The 20,472-nt window shown below is 39.9% G+C and overlaps 3 protein-coding genes across 3 annotated transcripts; 1 reads left to right on the forward strand and 2 right to left on the reverse strand.

Moving 5' to 3' along the window:
- Positions 1–5,533: 5,533 nt before the first annotated feature.
- On the reverse strand, positions 5,534–8,161 carry LOC116205767 (aluminum-activated malate transporter 10). Its single transcript, XM_031538429.1, has 6 exons — positions 7,505–8,161; positions 7,176–7,316; positions 6,788–7,060; positions 6,564–6,685; positions 6,243–6,386; positions 5,534–6,114 (listed from the first exon to the last, which is right to left on the reverse strand). Exons 1-6 carry the CDS (start codon positions 7,836–7,838, stop codon positions 5,629–5,631), a joined length of 1,500 nt encoding a protein of 499 aa, XP_031394289.1. The 5' UTR covers positions 7,839–8,161; the 3' UTR covers positions 5,534–5,628.
- A 6,139-nt stretch (positions 8,162–14,300) lies between these two features.
- Positions 14,301–16,440, forward strand: LOC116205668. The gene is made up of 3 exons (XM_031538301.1): positions 14,301–14,611; positions 15,555–15,637; positions 16,066–16,440. The coding sequence occupies exons 1-3, from the start codon at positions 14,533–14,535 to the stop codon at positions 16,099–16,101; spliced, it is 198 nt and encodes a 65-aa protein (XP_031394161.1). The 5' UTR covers positions 14,301–14,532; the 3' UTR covers positions 16,102–16,440.
- Positions 16,441–16,620: 180 nt separating this feature from the next.
- Positions 16,621–18,422, reverse strand: LOC116205667 (uncharacterized protein At4g00950-like). The gene is made up of 2 exons (XM_031538300.1): positions 17,350–18,422; positions 16,621–17,166 (listed from the first exon to the last, which is right to left on the reverse strand). The coding sequence occupies exons 1-2, from the start codon at positions 18,151–18,153 to the stop codon at positions 17,080–17,082; spliced, it is 891 nt and encodes a 296-aa protein (XP_031394160.1). The 5' UTR covers positions 18,154–18,422; the 3' UTR covers positions 16,621–17,079.
- Positions 18,423–20,472: the final 2,050 nt, after the last annotated feature.

Raw genomic sequence — 20,472 nt, forward strand, 5'->3', positions numbered from 1 at the left:
TTTCATTCTATTGTTGTTGGGTCTCACGGCAAGTTCGTCGAGGTTCGCATCATTTTGGTATCAGAGCTTTGGCTCGAATCCAGGTTTCACTTATCCTATTTCATTTTTTGTTATCCATTGTTCTTAGGGTTTGTAAATCGTTGATAGAAGTTGTGATTTTTATTGGCTGATTCCAACTGTCCTGAAGAACCCTAAAGTTTCAGCTTATCTTATTGGAGATCCAAAAAAAAATACAAAGGAAAAAAAAAGAAAATTCGTCCAAAAAAATATAGAGAAAAAAAAGGAAAAAAAGTTGAAAAAAAAAAAGAAATGAAAGAGCAATTGTTTGTGAAATCTTAACTTTTGGGGTGGAAGAAACTTCCTTAGATATAACTGCTAATTAAGGGAATTCCAAAAGTTCATGTTATTTTCTTCCATATCTGCCATTATCCCTGAATTACCTTCCTTTATATATTATTGTTTACTTTAATGGACCACTGGCATATAAAGTGCAGTTGGGAAATCTAATATTGTTTCCTTTCAATTGAATATTTTTTTGTCATATTCATTTCTTATCTCTTAGAATCATTCATTCCTTCCATTTCGATACTTTCCATAAATCTCTTGTTTCCTTATTCCCACAAATCTTCCTCGTACATCTCAGTTATTTCGTTAACTTCATCTACCACATTCTTTCCTTTCTCATTTAGATTTGGATCCTAAATTTGATTCAATTTCTGAAATCAATGATTATAAGTGCTTTGGACTAATTAACTGATTTTACTCTTGCGATTGAATTGCTTAGTTTCTTAGGAACTTTGAGGAAAATGATGCGAATCTCGACGAACCTGCCGTGAGACCCAACAACAATAGAATGAGATCAAACTCGGGATCGTCCAATGAATATTTCAATGATAGGGAATATTGATTCGCTGACTATAAAGATCCACAAACCAATATTATAAACAGAATATTGACCCGCTAGCTATAAAGAGCTAGAAATCAATATTATAAATGTCGGGAATCACAAGTTATCACACTTGCAATATCAGCAAAGTTGCTGAGCAACAGCTCGGAAAAAATCTCTCTCACAAAGTTGAATGAAAACTGATCTCTTGATTCGAAGCTGATCCTCATACACCTGATAAAGTGTCAATAGAACAAGTGTCACCTTTCTGCCATCCTTGACAAAAGAGTATCGATTCTTATACCCATCATGTATTGCCTGTCTATCGAACTGACATGGCCTCCCAAGCAACATATGACTAGCATGCATGGGCACTACATCACAAATAACTTCATCCTTGTATCTCTCAATTCTAAAGGAAACCAGAACTTGCTTGTTCACCTTCACTTCTCCACTTTCATTCAACCATTGCAGCTTATATGGCCTAGGATGCTTCAATGTACGCAATCCCAACTTGTCGACAAGTAACTTACTAGCCACATTCACACAGCTACCCCCGTCAATGGTCAAACTACATACACGATCCTTCACGTGGCATTTAGTATGGAATATATTCTCATTTTGCACGTCAACTCTTTCTTTTTCCTTAATTTATGCATTAAGAGCTCGCATGATTACTAAGGTATTCCCCTCAGCGGCATATTCATAGTCACTAGAATCATCATGTGTTGGCATTGAATCACTTTCCTATTCTTCAGTTTCAATTTCCCCACTATCTAGCATGATCATTGCCCTTTTATTTGGACATTGAGAAGCAATATGCCCAGACCCCATACACCGAAAACATTTGATATCTTTATTCTTTTGAGATTGGGATGTAGAGTTACCTCTCTCCTTGTTGTCCCTTGGCTCTTGCTCATGCTTCTTTCAGCATTCGATTTGGGTTTCTCTACTGGTCTTAAGCTGGCACTCCATTTCGACTTCCAATTTGATGAAGACCCTGAATTCGAACCACCATCTTGCCTTGGTAGTCTCCCTCTCTTGAGTTGTCGTTCTACTTTCATGGCCATGCTAACCATCTCTTCTATCTCCACATAATGTTGCAACTCCACCACATTAGTAATTTATCGGTTCAAACCACATAAGAACCTAGCCATAGTTGCCTCCTCATCTTCTTCAATGTTTGCCTGAATCAAAATTATCTCCATCTCCTTGTGGTAGTCTTCCGCGCTCCTCGTCCCCTGCCTTAGACTCTGCAATTTTAAATGCAAGTCCCGATAGTAATACGAGGGAACAAATCGCTTCCGCATGACAGTCTTCATCTCTTCCCAAGTCTCAATAGGCCTTTCATGGTTCCTTCTTCTTTCCTTAACCAATTTGTCCCACCAAATGATGGCATAATCAGTGAATTCCACCGTTGCAAGCTTCACTTTCTTCTCTTCCGAGTAATTATGGCAATCAAATACAAGCTCCACCTTCCTCTCCCATTCGATAAAAGCGCCAGGGTCATTCCTTCCTTGAAAAGGTGGTATCGTCATTTTAATACTCCCAATATTTCTATCCACTCAATCTCTAATTGCTTGATCTCGCCTACCATGTCTTCGCCCCTCATTCCTAACTCCTCTGGCTCTCCTCACACTTCCCACGGATGCAATTTCATCATCTTCCTCATTATCTTCATCTTCTTCATTGTGAGGATTCGGCGGCTTGCGGATTAGTCTCCTTGCATTGGGAACTTGCACTTGCTGCCTGGGTAGCTCCCTCTGCATTTGATCAATTCGTTGATCTTGCCGGTCCATTCTATCACGGATATCTCCAAAAACAACTTCCAATCTCTCGAATTGTTGCTGCATGGCTTTCAAAGTAAAAGCAACATCTTGCTGGCCGGCATTACTTCCATCCCCGGTTGTAGATTCATTGCCTTTTCCTGCGAAGCTCATGTTTGCACTACGAAAAGAAAATTGGTGTTAGGACCTCACAACCACTCGCTCACGTGTTTGCCCTCAAATTATCGTCACTCAACACTAGTGTTTCGCTCAGTTCAATGGCTTTTTCCCTCTGATACTCTCACCACTCTTGCCTCTTTCCACTCTAATTTCCTCCTCGAAATTCTTTATAGAACTCAGCAACTTACAAATCAAAGGCAACTAGCTAATTCAAAACAACAATTAATATATTGGCCCTAACTTGAACACAACCTAACAGGGAAATAAATGATCAGAGGAAAGTGAACAAATGAAAGATTTTAAGAATGAAGAAAGGAATATATCAGAGTAATATATGGATGAAAAGATATGGAGGATGATATAGGGAAGGGAATATGGAAGATCAGGTATTAGGTAATTATGGGAGCAAAATCAACGTGGATCAACAACAAAGGTAAACAACTTTAGAATGATCTGATGCAAAGAATTCGGATCAAATTGACACCGACGGCTTCTTTCTTTTCTTTCTATTGTTTTTTTTTCAGCCCAAATATTTTTTTTGGCCGAATTTTTTTTTCTCTTTTTTTTTAAGCTGGAACTTCGCTTCTTTTTTTTTTTGCTACTATCAATGCAGAACGAACAAGCTAGATGGAACGAAATTCAGCAAATTGAAACGAAAAGGATATGATAAACTTGATTTGGAGCCTGATGCTTTGATACCAAAAATGATGCGGACCTCACGAAGGATTGTGAAGCCCGACGACCAACTTGAATCGATTCCCAGATCGCCAAACACAGATTTAGATAAAGAGGATTATTGACCCGTTGTTTATAGAGAAACAAGAACCAACAATATCAAGACAATGATTATTGACCCGTTGTTTATGAAGAAACAAGAACCAATAATATCAAAGTGTATCGAACAATCACAAGCTGTCACACTTGTTCGTTCGAAGGAGTTCAATGAAGAACAAAGGAGAAAATCTCACCAAAATACCAGAATAGTCTACCTATGATCAGCTACTCAGCCTCCTTTATATAAGTCTAGGAGAAACTGGAAACTAATAAGCTAGGCAACTAAAATAACCTTAGTTTCCTAAAGCCAGAAATAACAAAGGAAACTAAATCAAGGCTATCTAGAATAGTTGGCGGTCTTTTATTCCATCTTCAACATCTCATGGCAAGTCAGTTGAATAAAGGCCTTTGGAGGTCCAATTGAATTAGACTCCTCTTGACCCAAAAAGCCCATCAACAAGCTCTCTATAGCTTGTTGGATTTGTTTGGCCTTCGCCCGTGTGATTGGCCCACTCGGAACATGCAAGCCTCCAAGGTCTTATGCTTCAGCTCCCTCTTCAAGAGTCTGACTTCCAAGCTCGTGTGCATCAGCCTCACTGTCATGCCCACGATCCTCATCGGGTCAATATTCATCATACAACGCGAGTATCCATCACAGACCCGTTGATTCGCGCACGAATACCGGAACTACGACCTTCTATACCTGTTGATTCTACGAATACCAGGAAATAGGCATCAAACTCGAATCGATCCGAGATTGGACAAAGCACAAAAGCTCTGAATTTTATTGATAATCCAAAAGACGACTCATTTTGCCCTAGGACTTACAACGTTTAAATAGAGAAAACGATAATAAATCGAAAGAAACAAAATATTCTTAAAGATAAACTATCTCCTAAAATATCGAAATATTCTTAAAGATAAACTAACAAAATATCCTTAAGATAAACTATCTCCTAAAATATCGAAATATTCTTAAAGATACATTATTTCCTAAAATAGCAAAAAACGCCCTAATTAACATAAATTGCCTGTTTGAGACCCTAAACGATGGAATTCGGCCTAAATATCGTCTTTTCATGGCCTAAGGCCGTGAGTTTTACTCCTGAGGCCGTTTCCTTCGAAATAGGGTCGTTAGAACCTATTTTTCTCTAGGTATCGACTTGCTAGGTCGTCTACCGCATCAGTCTGGCTGGACGTGCGGATGCTCTCGAGGCTACTGCTGCAGAACGGCGCAGCTTCAAGAGCTCCTGGAGCTGGAGGAGTCATGTGCGGGCACACAGACAACACTATACAAGGGAGCTCCAGCTCTTCTTCTTAGGGAGATGATCATGACCATGTCAGGGCCAGAGTCAAGTTCAAGGGTGGCATGCAAGAAGTTTCACAAGGCACTTGATGGCTCGGTTGAACAGACAAGCTTCACCTCTTGGAGGACACCGTTGACGAATTTGGCAGGATTTATGGAGCGGTGAGCTAAGCTAAGCTAAGCTAAGCCTGCACACCTCCACCTCTTCCGGGGTCCTCGCTCTCAAGCTACTTAAATGTGATAACATCGATCTGGAGTAAACAATTAATTCTAATTAAATCAAATCTGTATGTTGGTCTGTTCTCTATTCAAGAGAATCTCTATGTATATGTTTTGTTATTCTAATAGCTAGCAATATGTGTGTGTGTGTGTGTATGATGTGGAATCCATAAATCCAACTTTAAGTGCGTTGCATGGTTTCATCCAGTTGCTTTAAGCAAGCAACGATATATATATATAGAGAGCAAAGTGAGTTCCCCATGGCGTAGTAGTCGGTTGGTAAGTATATAGCTGTTAGTTGTCCTGTTGTTCACATCAGTAAATGATCAAGAAGACGAACATAATGTCACCCGCAATCTTGTGGTAGCGGAGAATAGTTAATCAGTTCTACAGATTAATTAAACCAAGCTCAGGTTTGGAAATCAAAAGGTGCCCAACAGTGTGCGTCATCTTTACAAATAATTAAGGTGGAGAATAAGGTTCTCTCCTCTATCGGCTTAATCAGAAGAAGAAGGGCCCTTCACAGTTTTATATTGGTCTGGGAATTCTATGACATGGTTGTCACTTTTCTGATCTTGGTTTGGCTTCTTTTCTTTCTGGATCTTGAAATCAGCCTTCTTCGACAACTCTACAACTCCATCAGCGAGATCTTCAATTCTTGCTGCAGTTTCTATCAGCAATGATACCACTGTGACCAGTGGAAGAACATCTAGGAGACGTGGTCCATGGCCACCAACTTTACTTCCGAGCTTTCTATGGTTCCCATCTGTAGGTATTAACATCAGCTGTGGGTGGGTAGGCAGAGATCTCAAAGCTTCTTGAAGCTCCTGAACTGCAAAGCTCATCTCCCCAGCTGACAAATCTAACTCGGAATATTTTGTCATGGTTTCCATCATGAGTGCGAGTTCTTTCAGGACATTAGATGAATGACGGCACAATGTCATGCATGCGTTGTGCAGGTGTCTCTTCAGATGCTCCGGTTCCTGCATAATTTTCTTTCTAGCTCATTACAAATTTGGGAATAGATGAAGAATTCGAATCATGAACGGACTTTTAAATTATCTGTGTATATAGCACATGCTGCTCCAGAATTTTAAAATAGACTAGCTACCTGAACTTCTGGCTCAATACAGCCAGTGAGAGTTTCGATGCAATGAGCACAATTGCGCATGAGGGCTCCGATCTTGAGGTACTCCTTCCATGGGTGTCGAAAACTAAATCGGCCATGTGCTGGTTCCCATCTCGCAAAATTGGCCTGCACGTATATGTGGATAAAATTAATAATCAGTGGGAGACGTCAGGGAAAATTATTTTTCTTTATCACAAGCAGTGGATGCCGCCGAACAGATATTAATAGAGAATCATTAGATCACAGTTACACATACACATAAGAGCAATGCTATCGCTATGAAGATAGCAGGTAACAACCTACCATGGATTCTTCGTTTGCCTTTGAGTTGAGCACACACTTGTATGCTTGTATATTCTTGGAAGGATTATCTTCTTTACTATCATCGCCATAATGACCGCTTTTGAAATAGTCTGCAACAAGTCCTGAAACATGCATATAGCAGACATACTATTATAATTAAGCATAAAGTCGTTGGGTTGGACCAATTTTTCAAGGGAGAAAAAGATCATCTTGATATTTCTTGCCATCCAGGGAAGAAGCAAGCTTCTCCAAGTTTCGTTGAGTGAGACTGTGAAGCTCATCACCCGCCCAAATGGGACAGACAAGTATGCTCGTGATAATGCACAATGAAGTCCCGATAACTACTGTAGATAGTCTTTGGTGGGCCATCTCTACCAATTTTTCCACCCGGTACCCCGAAACAGATACTAAACTGAACGTCAGGATAAAGATGAGTGCGCCGTAATCAAATCGGGCCTTGACTGTTGGAATAAACCGGGAAAATGTTGCTGCTGAAGCTGCACCATACATACATATATATATATATATATATATCAGAAATTAAGGAGTGTCGATAATTTCACGGCAGCAAAAGATTAAAGAAGAGCACAGGCTACATATATGATTTGGTACCGAGAAGGAAGACTGAAATCCCGACAATTATGGGCTCCAAGACGTTGCCTGATTGACTGGCCGCCCAATGGACACCCACTCCTAGTGACCCGGCAAGAAATGTTCCTGTTGCCCTGTTGATGCTTTTGGACAGAGTGGCACCTGCATGCATGCGTGCAGCTCATATTGACTGATTGATCTCAACAGGCTTCAAACTCAAATTACAATTGCCTGGCGGGCCGCCACCGCCTTATTTTGGCAATTGGCAATTACAGTTGTTACTATTATTATTATTATTATTATTATATATATATATATATATAGGGCTCTCGTAATTGATTATAACGTACCGACGGTGTATTCGAATACTACCACCACAGTCATAACGGCCCACATAGCATTGCCTCCAACACCTTCATATAGGGGCCTCATGTAGTAAAAGAGGGACACCATGGAGAGTGCCATCCCCACCTTGAGCCCATGAATCAGTTTTTTAGGCTCAGCCACTCCCATTTTCCAGGCTCTCTCCAGGAACTTGGCAGCTGCCAGTATGGCCCACCCAAGCAGTAGCACACACTTGATCCCTGCCCAGACTCTCGAAATCAGCCTCGGCGGCTCAGGCACCAATGCCTTTGAGGTTCCCTCAGCAACGTTGTCGATCCTCCATTGCAACTTTCCAGACATAATTAATATTTCTCTTAACAATTTCCACCGATCAGACGATGACAATAAAATAAAAAACCAACTCTGTGTGCGCGAAGAGATCAATCAGTTCGTTTCGTGCTTGGCAGGTCAAGATTATCGATAGTAAATATCTTGACCAACTGAAATCCGACAAAAACAGGGGCAGGGCAGCTACCTAGCCAGTAGCTAGGTGTGTATAACTAATAACTAATGGATTGGGAGAATGAAGGGAAGGGGGAGGGAATTTGTTTCAATAATCTGCTCCTCCTTTTGGATATCATGCATCTAACTGTTTAATTTGTGCATATATTTGGGGAAGAAGGACTAACTAACTGATCATTGCATACCCTCTCCTCTCCCACTGTTCAGTTCGTGCATATATATATAGGGGCATGCGCGCGTGTACACAAAGGCAGACAGTGCAAGTCTACAGAGCTAGCTAGGCCATGATTACTATATATTTTTGCAATAAGTTTGGCGTGCATAACATATTGGGCAAGGCACATCAAATCAAATTATTATATATTTTGAAAAAGTTCTTTGGTAGGGAATTACACTACAATTAAATGGGAGTACCGTAAGTGGATGCAAATATATATATATATATGTGTGTGTGTGTGTAGATGCATATGTCTATCTGCATGTATATATGTATATGTATTTCTTTATAGCTAGTTGTACTCAGCAGTGACAATATGCAAGGCATTGGAGAAGCTAGTTGATCGGATCAGCTTATGATAGGGAGGACCTTCCATATGTCGATGATAAATATGGCCTAAAAAGTATAATAAAAGGATAGAAAAACGTCATGGCGGGATTGTGTATGATAGATCAACGATCTACTCCATGAATTCAACTCTGTATATATCATCATTTCAAAATCCTTATTAATTCATGCGCCCATTCAATTTTTCTCAACACGATGCATATATGCATGCATGGAGAGTCCACATATGCACGCTCGCGCGCACACATACATATATATGGAAATTTCTATGATACATTGCATGTATGGTACATACATGTATTCAATGGTTGAGATTTAATTTTGAAATTTCGAAAGTAAAAATTCAAAAAAATTCAATGGTTGAGATTTTGTATGTATTATATATACATATATCTCCAATTGCATGCATCATAGACCAATCCATATATATACACATCCTCTCTTGGAGTTGTTTTTCTTTTTCCTCTTTAGAAAAAATTAAGGCGTTCTTCTTTTTCTTTTTTCTTTTTTTTTGATAAGTGAAAAACTGAGGTGTTCGTGCAAATGAAGCTTATATATTGATGCTTTCTCAAACTTTTTTTTTTTTTGGATTCCTGCACTTGTCCAAGCTAAATGTCTGCCCAGTATGTTCTAGCTAGCTAGCTAGCTGGTTTCTTATATTTTTCCCCATTTAACTTCGCAAATATATGTGTCTCCGAGCTATCTAGATAGCTAGTTGAAGTAATTGCTTTGCAAATGCTGCGGAGGATAACAATATCTTTAAAAAAAAAAAAAAGGAAAGAAAACCAGATGAGACGACCTAATTTTAGGTTTCCAGTTATCTGGAGGCGCGAAAGAAGTGGAAGATGACAATCTTTTTTTTTTTTTAAAAGTTCCCATCTTTTAAATTGAGCTCCAAAAAGGAGTCGCGATATATGCACGTTATCTAAATACCTAATCAGTTCACTTGAGGAAGGGAATTTGATATAATACATCGCTCTTGACTTGATATCACAAGTTTTTAGGTTCGACTTATTAATAGAACTCCCCATATTTTCGTATACCCCATTTCCTATATATCTATTCTCTTCTAGGACAATGACCTCCTTTACAATTGAAAATAATAATAATAATAATAATAATAATAACAATAATAATAATAATAATAACTACTTTATGCTTCTCTTTCTTTTCTTTTTAACCCATTAATATATAAGGTTTTTACCTAAAATGGCACATGATTTGCCCGTTTTATCAAATCTATAATATGTTTTTTTGTCAAATCTATCTCATGGTTTACATTTTACATCAAATCTATCCCGGCGTTATCTTTTTCGTCAACATCTAACGGCCATACTGACATGGCACGTGAAGAGATAGTGGGTCACACTTGCCACGTAGGCGCCACATCAGCACGGCCGTTAAATGTCGACGGAAAAGATAATTCCGGGATAGATTTGATGCAAAAAGTAAACCATGGGATAAATTTGACAAAAAAAAGCATATGATAGATTTGACAAAACGGACAAACCATGGACCATTTTAGGTAAATACCCCTTAATATATATTATACAACTAGATAATTAAATATTAGTCTGGGACAACCTAATAATAAGGGCTCTTTTACGTGTATGTATAGATAGATATTGGGATAATTATATCGATAGATAACTTATCATATCATAACGCAACGTTGTGCCATATAAGATTGTACAATATATATGGACGTCCCTTTGCCTTCACGATCATCACACGTCACTTCAGCTTATATGCATACTTTATCATGTGCATGTCGACGGTATTGGTTACAGTAGATTTAAATCATTTCCAGTCGATAAAATTAGGTCATGAACATCTCACTTTCATCTCAGAGGGAATATATATATATATATATATATATATATATATTGTGGAAAGGTGGTGATCAGAGGGAATTATTATATATCCAAAAGTTCTCCATACGAATATATACTTGTATATGGTTCTTTTTTTGTTGGCCAGGTATAGAGTTCTTTACTCTCTCTCTATGTTGCGTTCCTTCTCAACTGATCTAATACATAACTAGTCATATAGCCCACGTAATACGCGGATGCTTTGCATTCTTTATTTTAGTTCATATTGTTATATTTATTAATTCTATCATGCAAAAGAAAGGAAATAAATAAGACATCGGAAAAAGTTTCTTAAATTAATATTTTTAAATAAATTGTAAAAATCTGGAGTATTCTATAAAACTGTAAATATATTATGAAAATTTTAAAGTGTGACATCGTGAATATTCATACGTGAAATAAGTGGTGTGATCATCAATTGCCAACTTTTGACATGTGAGCAAAATGATCCACGAGGTAACTTGTGGAACATGACATACATATATATATGTGTGTGTAAATATGTTAATCAAAGCGTGCGTATTGTGTTGGATAAATTTCATTTATTCCAATTTTTTACTACTAATATATTAGATAATTTATTAATTTCGTTATTATTACTTGGTCAATTCTAAAATTAATTTTATATGACACTCTTAATTTGCTATTTTGAATCTGCAGTTGAAGTAAGTTAAATTCCTTATTCCTTAAATGACTTTGACCAAACCCAATTATCTTAACTGATTCCTTTGATTTGCTTACATATAAAATGCAGTGATACGTATATGAGATACACTGAGATGATGAGTGAAAATTATTATTACATTACCTACTTTTATATTCTATTATGTCGGGTTGGATTCTAGTGAGGAGATATCGTGAATTGCAGTCACACTATCTCTTGTCAAATTGTATCCTGAAATTATAATTTTCATTGAAGTCACACTACAACTTTGCGGAGAAATTTCCATAATTAAGAAAGATTCTTAGAAGTGCCTTGACTATTCTGATTTCGAGTTTCTTGTACTTTTCAATAAATTCTATATATTATTTTGATGTGTTATGTAAATCTAATTTCTTATAAGTTTGCTTTCCAATAAAGTATAATTATTTCTTATAATTTCGAGTTTTGATGTGTTATGTAGATCTAAAATTTTATAATTTTGAGTTTCTTGTACGTTTTTTATGTGTTATATAAATCTAGAAATTTCCCACAACATATTGATATACGGGATCTCAGCTAGTGTGACGAGTGCCGAGTCCCCAGATAGATTAGTTTAGTGTTCCAATTATTATGTAAATCGAAAGAGAGATCCATGTCTATGTAATGTGGATATTTATATAGTTAAATCCTTACCATTGGCCCTGGTGATATTTCCCACACACTGAGAGTTTCCATTTTGAATCTCGGAGTCCTTTCTTCATCATTAGTTTTCGTCGTCAAAACGTTCTATTGGAAACTTGTCGGGGATAGCTTCTGATACCTAATAAATTGCTTCCAAAGCCATGGCGATAGAGGAGTTCAGGAAATTCAATGGCATCAATAGTTTCAATCTGGGGCAAGTTAAGACGCATGCTATTTGACGCAACAAGGATTAAAAAAGGCATTGTTGAGAAAGGAGAAAATTCCCAACACATTGACAAACGATCAACAGGAGGAGATGGATGAGAAAGCCCTCACAACAATCTAGTTGTGCCTATCATAGATGAGATTTTGAGTGAAGTTCACTCGAAGAAGAAAACTGCTAGTAATTTGTGAAAGAAATCAGTCCCTCTATATGATGAAGTCTCTCACTAATAAGTTGTTTGTGAAGCTATATGTTGAAAGCGGTGGAAGATACATTGAAAACTCGCATCGGCAAATTTAATTCCATTATCACTAATTTGAGGTCGATTAACGTTAAAATCGATGATGAAGACGAAACCATTCTGATATTGTCAGTATTGTTAGAAGAAACGGCACGCTCAAAGATATTGTTGTCGCCAGAAAGAAGATAAAGAAAATATCAAGCTAAAGAAAGGGAAAAAGCTAATGTGGTCGATGTTGTAGCTAGTGATGATTCCGGTGATGCCAACAATGTTCTTTCCACAATGATAGGTCTGTGTTTTGGGGATAATTGGCTGGTGGATTCGAGTGATTCCTTCTATCCGTGTCTTATGACTGATGTGCCCCATATAAATCTGGGAAAGGTGACTGTGTGTTTACAAGTAATAGTATTGCTTGTAATATTATTTGAATAGGAATTATCCGGGTGATTTTGCATGACGAGACAGTGAGACCGTTGGATAATATGCAGCATGTTCTTGGTTTGAGGAAGAATTTGATTTTGGTGAGTGCTCTTGATGAGAAAGGATACCAGTGCATCGTTAAAGCTGGAATCATGAAGGTTAACAAGGGTGCCCGCGTAATTTTGAAGTTGATCAAAGATCTCGTAATTTGTATGTACCTACACGTTGGGCTACAATTAGAGGTGCAACATGCCTTGCGTCGTCAAGTTATGGAGGATCGTGTATAAGGGATATTTTTCGTGGTGCTAAGTTGTTATTGGATTGCTCGAAGAATGACTCATTCAAAACTAGAAATAAATGATACTCGACGTGAGTGTCATCTGCGGCCTTCGAAGGGGCATATGTGCTTCGGAGGTGGATAGTCAATTCCTGAAGGATTTATGGATGGGGATGTGGCGAGTGACCTTGACGGTAGGAAATCTACTTCATGGCATTTATTTACTGTTCTAGGGGTAGCGTCTCATGGCAGGGGGGGCTGTCTTGCAGTGGTTCAAGTGGCAAGAGTACGTGTCCTTCCCTATGGTCAAGGTGAGGGTAAATTACGCTATTGATATAAAACTTATCAACGAGTTGCCTGGTTGGTACATTTTTTTTTTTGGATAACAACTTGATACCAATCAACTACATTCAATCAATTTCCACTAACGATGTCAACATTTTCTAACGTGACAACTGGTGTGTCAAATATTATTCTACCTAGCACAAACATCATGGTGAAAAACTATTTTTAAAATATTAAATTAAAAATAAAATGAATAAATAAAAAAATTAGAAAAATGGTCGGAAATATGGGTGGAGCACCCCCAACCCGACTCGAGAGATCTAGGACTCAAGTGATGACTCGACAGACTTGGGACCCGACTCTGTTGAGTTGGGCGTGAGGGCGCCCCCTCCGGCAACCCCTTCCTTGCTCATTCCAAAAAAAACAAAGAAAAAGGAATGGAACAGCGATCCAGCCTCGTGGGGTCTAAGCCTAGGAGAGAGGGTGGGGTAGAGGAGAGAATATTCTTTTGTTAATTTTATCCTACTTTTTTATTTTATTTATTTTAACTAAAGTTTTAAAAAATATTTTTTTATTATAATGTTTATACCATGTCGGATGGCAATTGACAATGTAGCTAACTTCAATATTTTGAAACGTTTTGCATCAAATTATAATAATAAAAATTTTGTACCAACTATGCAACTCTTTAAAAGGTTTTGTACCAATGGAGTAATTTACCCGTCGAGATAATCAACAAAGAGGAAAGTGTCTTGGTTAAAGAAAATTCTTCAGGATTGGTTTGAAGCAGAAATATTTGTGTTTTACTATGGTCAGAATGCAATAAGCTCTTTCACCAAAAAAAAAAAAAGGGAGAGAGAGAGAGTGCGAGATGGAAGACCGACACATAATGGTAATATCACTGATTGCAATCAGTAAATAAGATGTGAGCAAGAAGGACTCCAATTGAGGAGTCAAATGAAAATCTCCTATTTGTGAAAATAAATAAATTGATGAATAAAATAAAAAGAAAGGGAAAATCGCCTCAATTAAGATGAGTCATGTTGGGCCTGTTGTGGATAGATGGAGAAAGGCCCAGTAAACATCGGCCCATCTCATCGGATCGCATCTTTCGGCTCTTTAGCCATAGCCACAGCCTGCACCTGACTGAGCCTGCACGGTGACGGAGGGCACAGAGAGAGACTAGAGACAGATCCCATCCCATCCCATTCCATTGTGCTCCGGCATAACCAGAAGCACATTGACCACTCTCGTCCCGAGTCGAGCTTGCTTACACGCGCACACACGTAGAGAAAGAGAGAGAGACACAGACGGACGGACAGAGAGATGGCGGTGATGGAGAGGCTGAAGATGTTCGTCGTGCAGGAACCAGTGGTCGCGGCTTCTTGCCTCATCGCTGGCGTTGGTACTTTTCTCTTGTCCTTTATTAACCCTAAAAATTTCTTTGCTTTCCTTCTCGTCTGCGAAGCCTTTGCTCCTTCGTTTCAATTTCAGGTCCTATTATGTGTATGCTGCGGATAGTTCGAGCTTAATTTTAATGGCCCGATAAAATAGATCCCATCGTACGTACATCTCTCATCTTGTCTTTGCGGAAAGTGAAATGGAACCGCTTCTTCACTATGAGCAAGGCGCTCTCTCTCTCTATTTTTATTTTATCCATTCAAGCAACGCCATTTTATCTAGCTGAAACTGATTCTCGTCTCGTTTTGGCATTTGATCGATCTTGGATGTTGTCGATTTGTATGTATGCACATATGTATGTACGTAGGTATGTGCCCTCCAACCTCTCCAGGTCAAGTGGAGCTGCCATTTGGGTCGTGCTTTAATTATTTCCTTCACTGAATCATCATCATCATCATCTTCTTCTTCAGTTAATTTTCCTAGGGCCGGCAGCCACATTCGCATTTCTGGTAGATAGATATGCCAGCGAGACTTTTATGCGATAAAAGACCATGTTTGATTGACAGCCGCTCGCTATTTTTTCCGATGTGCGAACTACTTAATACAGCTGAATTTTGATGTTTAGAGCCGATCAGCAGGCCAGAGCTTTCTAACTAATGTAGGAGATGAGCTTGTAATTCAAAGTAATTGACTCCTCTTTTGCCATGAAAGTTGCTTGAAAGGAGGTTTCATGATACCATAGATGCTTCGGTTTAGAGCTAATGACCAATTATATGCCATGGAAAACCCAATGATCAGTGCCTCCATTTTCCAAATTTCTGCTGTCATCTTCTCGTTCATATGTTAATACAATATGTTGCTCATGGTGCATGTTTTCTACTCCCTATATTGTTAAAGAGAATTGGATGTTCCCCATTTTGTGATTTCATGTCTTGTATGCTTCATAGGTCTCTTCCTGCCTGCTGTTGTCCGGCCCATACTAGATTCCATGGAAACTTCCAAGCAGGTCCCTCAGCCTGCTTTAAACGATGTGAGTACTAAGTACTCACTGTTATTGTTTTGTTATAAATATAAACTCAAAATACTTGGTGTTAAGATTGCGAATCTGACCATCATATGACTTTGTAGTAGTGGCTGGATTTCTATTTAACCTAGCATGTTGTTGTGGCGACATTTCTGCCTTTGGATTTGTAGCAGTTGAGTGAGGAAAGTCCACTTCATGTTGCTTTCTCGACTTACCTCTCAGTACTTGGAGTGGTCCTCGTGTTACTTCAGCTGATTATTGTGCCTTCTATCATGTGTTACTCAAACCATCATATTCCACTTGCATTGTGCTTTATAGTTTTATAGTTCTGCTGGTTTACACCACCGTGCTGTGTTACATGGCTCGATATCTATCCCCTGTAGATTAATGGTCTAGTTTATATATGTCGTGATGATATGGTATACATCTTACAGGTAGTTGCTGGTATGACTGGTAAGAAGAAAGCTTGATATAGCTGGTTGATGCTGAGTTACAGCGTCTCTCTTGAATGATCTGTGCCAATGAAATAAGGTGTTTCTTTTCTTTTCCCTTTATTTGGGAGATCTAAGGAGCATGCCTTGTTGGATATCTCTTTTGTTTAATGTAAGGATACTATTGATCCTTTGTTCATCTGAGAATTCTTTGCATGAATGATTTACGGGTGCAACTTTTTTATGATGAAGGAATACTTTACCTCATATGGTGATTTCAATAAGCATTGATTGTTTCAATGCTTCTTGCTACTGCTGTTTCATGTAAACAGAATCCTACCTGTATGGAATGAAGTTTTTGAGCCCCGCTTATAATAAGTCCTCCCCATTTATGCTAATGGCGATAACGGCTACTCCATTCCATTTATGTGTTCTTACCATTTAAGCGGAGGAGAAGTGACGCTTGATAGGTCATTTTATTGGAGCCACCAGACTAGGAAGTTGGACATTTTGTATATTATTAAATCCATCTATTCTTGAAAGTTAAGATGCATTTGTGCTCCGATATATCACAAGTTGCATGGCTAAGTACTTTGCTACTGACACTATTTGAAGTCTTGGAAGATATACTAAGGGCCCTCCACCTTTCGGAATCATGAAGTCATGCGTTCGACCTGATTACACACCATAATCCTAATTGTACAGGAATGGCCCCCTGCTGGTTGCCTGAACTTGACAATGCAAGAGGGCCTTAGTAACCTCGATACAACTCCTTTAACCTAAAATTACTGCCTGCTTGCGTTCCGTCTGGAAGTTGTGATTGTTCCAATGCCTGCCTTAGTGAAGTTGCTGCCCAGTCCCAGCACACGTACGAATAGAAACGTGCTGCTCTCCATGTATGGTAGTGTTATGGGACTTGTGATGAAGCAAATTACATTGAAGGATGCCATGCCTTGCCTTGCCTTGCCTTGCGGGGATGGCATGGGATCCTTTTGGACTAGAATAGATGCCACTGTTTCAATCAAAGGACGGAGATGGGGACGCCTTGCTCAGTTTCCGGCTTCTCGAAGGCACTATGCCCTTCAGGCCCTCGAATATACCCACCTGCACTAGCAGGCAAAACTAAGTTTCTTCTTCTTTACTGATTGTCCATTGGAGAGGGGCCATGTATATGCATGTGCAAGCAAGCAAAGCAAGCCATGCCATTGCCACCCAACCCAAACGAAAGCAAAACAATTAAAAAGGAAATATATAGAATTAGAGAAAAGAAGTGGAGGGAGGGCTGACCCAGATGTAAGAATTGGAATTGGGGCGGTAGTGGGAGAGAGAGGGGAAGCTCCCTGCCCATCTAATAATCTTAGTAGCGATGTTCTTCTTCATCTTCCTTGAGCTGCTGTCATTAAGCTCTTCTCTAGTGCTGCTGCCGCCTTCGCCGCCCCCCTGTGACTCACTCTCTCCTCTGCCTCCGTCTTGAATTCCCTCTACTACGATGGTGCTGCTACTTCCGTTTCTACTAGTACTAGTAGTAGCACTAGTAGTAGAAAAGGAAGGGAATGCACAGCTGCTCCAATTCCCCCCTCTCTCAGACTCAGTAGTAGGAAGAGGTGGACTCAACTTTCTCCCCCACCATGAAGAGTTCATCCTCTTTTCTGCACTCTCCAGCTTCAGGTCCAAGTCCACGTTTCTCTTACCAGTCTCGTACCCAGAGTTGGGACTCTCCCGGAACGATCCATAGCAGTCCCCACCGATCCTGAAGGAAGTGGAGTGGAACGTACTCCGCTTTTCGAATGCAGGCAATGGCATCTTGGCTATTATGGCCTCCTTGAGGAGCCTCGGGGGGAGCACCAAGCATTTGGGGGGCGGTGGTGGACTACTATTATTATGGCTTGGGAGAGGGATGATGGCAGTACAAGGTAGGGGCTTACCGGGCTCTTCTTCCCACCGGAATGGGACAGCTGCTATAGTGTGGAATGGCGGGGTTCGCAACCCTGACCTCTCCGGTGAGTTGGGGAGCTTGTGCAAAGATACTGGGGACAGTTGGAGCTTTGTGGATATGCTGGAATCGGATTTTGGTTCTGCCTCAGGTCCCATCGCATGGCTTACTTATGATCTCTCTCTCTCTCTCTCTCTCTCTCTCTCTGTGGGCTCTTTCTCGCTTTCTAGTGTGGTCGGGGGACTTGCACAGGCGCATTGCACATATATAGATCGAGGAGAGATGAGACTTAGCTAGCACAGTTCAATGCCAACTAGCAGCCTGTCCCTGTGGGGTGGGGGATAACTAAACAGTGAGTGAGAGAGAGCACACACACACTCAAAAGGGAAGGGAAGGATTAGGAAGGTGCTTTTGTTTTGTGTAGACGGCATGGGGCCTTTCCTTTATAATGCGAAGGGAAAAGGAAAAAAGGGAATATCAAATTCTTGTGGTCTTCCTGTTCAATTGTATACCATACGCATATAGATGGCATTGTTTGTCCTGTCCCGTCAACTGGAGGATACTTAGCTACATCATTCCAGTTATGACAATTTAGCATTTGGACTCGGTTCGGTTCGGTATGATTGAATGATAAATTTTTCCAGTGATAGGAGGGTACTGCTTTAGGGGATTATTATTATGGTTATGGATGGGGTGGTCGAGCTCAGACTCAGGGTCAGGGACCTCGGCACTTTTGCAGGAGGAAGCTAAGGTACAGTACAGATATTCTTTCTTCTGCATGCAGCACGGCAGCAGCATGGCCCATGACTTCTTTGTTAAATCTCTTTCTGACCATCCAACAAAAGGTTAAAGGACTTTTCATGAGACGAACACAAACCAGAGCAGACCAGTCCAGACTGGAGTCATCGAGACCAGAGCACCAAGTGTGCGTAAGTGTAAAGCGCGTGGTTTCTTTCTTTCTTGAATGGTCTGGTCTGAATTCCGCTGTGGTTTGGCTTGGTACTGATAAGGGGCTCAGGTCAGGTCGGGCATTGGATTCCTAAAACTGATTCATTCATCAGAGTAGAGTTCTTCAGGCACTCGATCGACTCCGCCAAGCACGCAGAAAGAAAGACAGGCGACTTTGTGTGTGTGTGTCCCCACCCCCACGAATTTGGACTTTTCCTGATCAGTCAAAACCAAAACCAAAACCAAAAGCCCTTCTATATTATATTATTGTAAACAAGCATTAGTCTCTCTTTGACTCTCTGCCTGCTCTCTTCATCATAAAAATAAATTACAATGCATGTATGTACTGTTCTTACTTACATTATTAGGCTAAGCTGTAGCTTTAGTTAATATTATTCTTACCTATTCTTCCACCCTGCCAATGCTTTTTCTTTTTGGCCCTCGAAGGTCAATGTCACAAAAACATGTACAAGAGGAAAATTACCCAAGAGGATACACTACAGAGCTCGGAAAAAAAGCAGATCTATTTAGATCACCAAAGAAAAATATAAGTGACTGAAACACATCAAGTAATGATAGATACAAATGTAGAGATTGTTCTAGTTCTTGTAGTTCGTTTTCAGCCTCTTGCGACTAGACTCTATATAAATCCCAGTGAAAATCGAGAAGCAAAGCATAGTGTCAGTCCATATAGAGACTGCTTCACAGGAAACAGAGCCAAAATGAGTCTTGAACCGGTGCTCGGTCCAGGGACCCTCCACAGATTATATTTCTAGCACAATCAAGCAACCAAATCCTAAATAGTCCAATCTTTACACATTCAAATCAATTCAGCAAAATTCTTTTGATCAGTTCAAAATAGTGATAGTCTATCTAATCAATACTAGCTAGACTATCAAATTAAAGTACCAAGCTTCCTTGATCGATTCAAACCAATGAATGTAATCGGGAGCCCGAAACATGTACATACTAATAAAATAAAGGAGTTCATCCACAAAAGATCGATTGTACAAGCGGCTGGTGTGGTCAATTGTGCTAGAGGAGTGGAGGGCAGGGATTCCATTGCTTGAGCGATGGTTGTTGTCCACAGAGTAGAAGTCGCCATTTGTTGGGGGGGGAGGGGGTGGAATTGGGCAAGCAGGGAAACAGGGGGAGGTCGACGCCTCTGGTCATTCTGGTGCGATCGGTTCGGGTCGGGCCTTGCAATGTACAGTCGGGTCTTGTTGAGTCGCTACCGGTTGGGTCTGATCTGTAAAATTTCCACTGGGCCTATAAGCGATTGGGTCCATCTCCAACCTAAAAGCTCGAGCTGATAGGTTGTGGTACACAATCTCTTATAAACTTGTGGAATTCCTTTTATATTTTCGATGTGGGACTTAACTTTCAACACCCGCCCTCACGTGGCAACGTGTGGCTTTGACGCTTCACCTACACGTGCCATGTGAACTTGAACACCCGCCCTCAAGAACTGACTACGACCCGGGATCGGACTTCCGTGCTCGGGACTTAACCACGAGGTGGACTTTTTC

The sequence above is a fragment of the Punica granatum genome, chromosome 4, assembly GCF_007655135.1.
Source record: "Punica granatum isolate Tunisia-2019 chromosome 4, ASM765513v2, whole genome shotgun sequence".
NCBI lineage: Eukaryota > Viridiplantae > Streptophyta > Magnoliopsida > Myrtales > Lythraceae > Punica > Punica granatum.

Bases quoted from the DNA above. Each gene is read 5' to 3' on its own strand.
- LOC116205767 (XM_031538429.1), bottom strand. From the start codon at position 7,838: ATGTCTGGAAAGTTGCAATGGAGGATCGACAACGTTGCTGAGGGAACC. The intron at 7,317-7,504 runs GTACGTTATAAT...GCATGCATGCAG, and splicing joins AGTATTCGAATACACCGTCG to GTGCCACTCTGTCCAAAAGC. The intron at 6,387-6,563 runs GTAGGTTGTTAC...ATATACGTGCAG, and splicing joins AGGCAAACGAAGAATCCATG to GCCAATTTTGCGAGATGGGA.
- LOC116205668 (XM_031538301.1), top strand. From the start codon at position 14,533: ATGGCGGTGATGGAGAGGCTGAAGATGTTCGTCGTGCAGGAACCAGTG. The intron at 14,612-15,554 runs GTACTTTTCTCT...TATGCTTCATAG, and splicing joins TTGCCTCATCGCTGGCGTTG to GTCTCTTCCTGCCTGCTGTT. The intron at 15,638-16,065 runs GTGAGTACTAAG...TACATCTTACAG, and splicing joins CTCAGCCTGCTTTAAACGAT to GTAGTTGCTGGTATGACTGG.
- LOC116205667 (XM_031538300.1), bottom strand. From the start codon at position 18,153: ATGGGACCTGAGGCAGAACCAAAATCCGATTCCAGCATATCCACAAAG. The intron at 17,167-17,349 runs GTCAGCCCTCCC...CTGCTAGTGCAG, and splicing joins ATTCCAATTCTTACATCTGG to GTGGGTATATTCGAGGGCCT.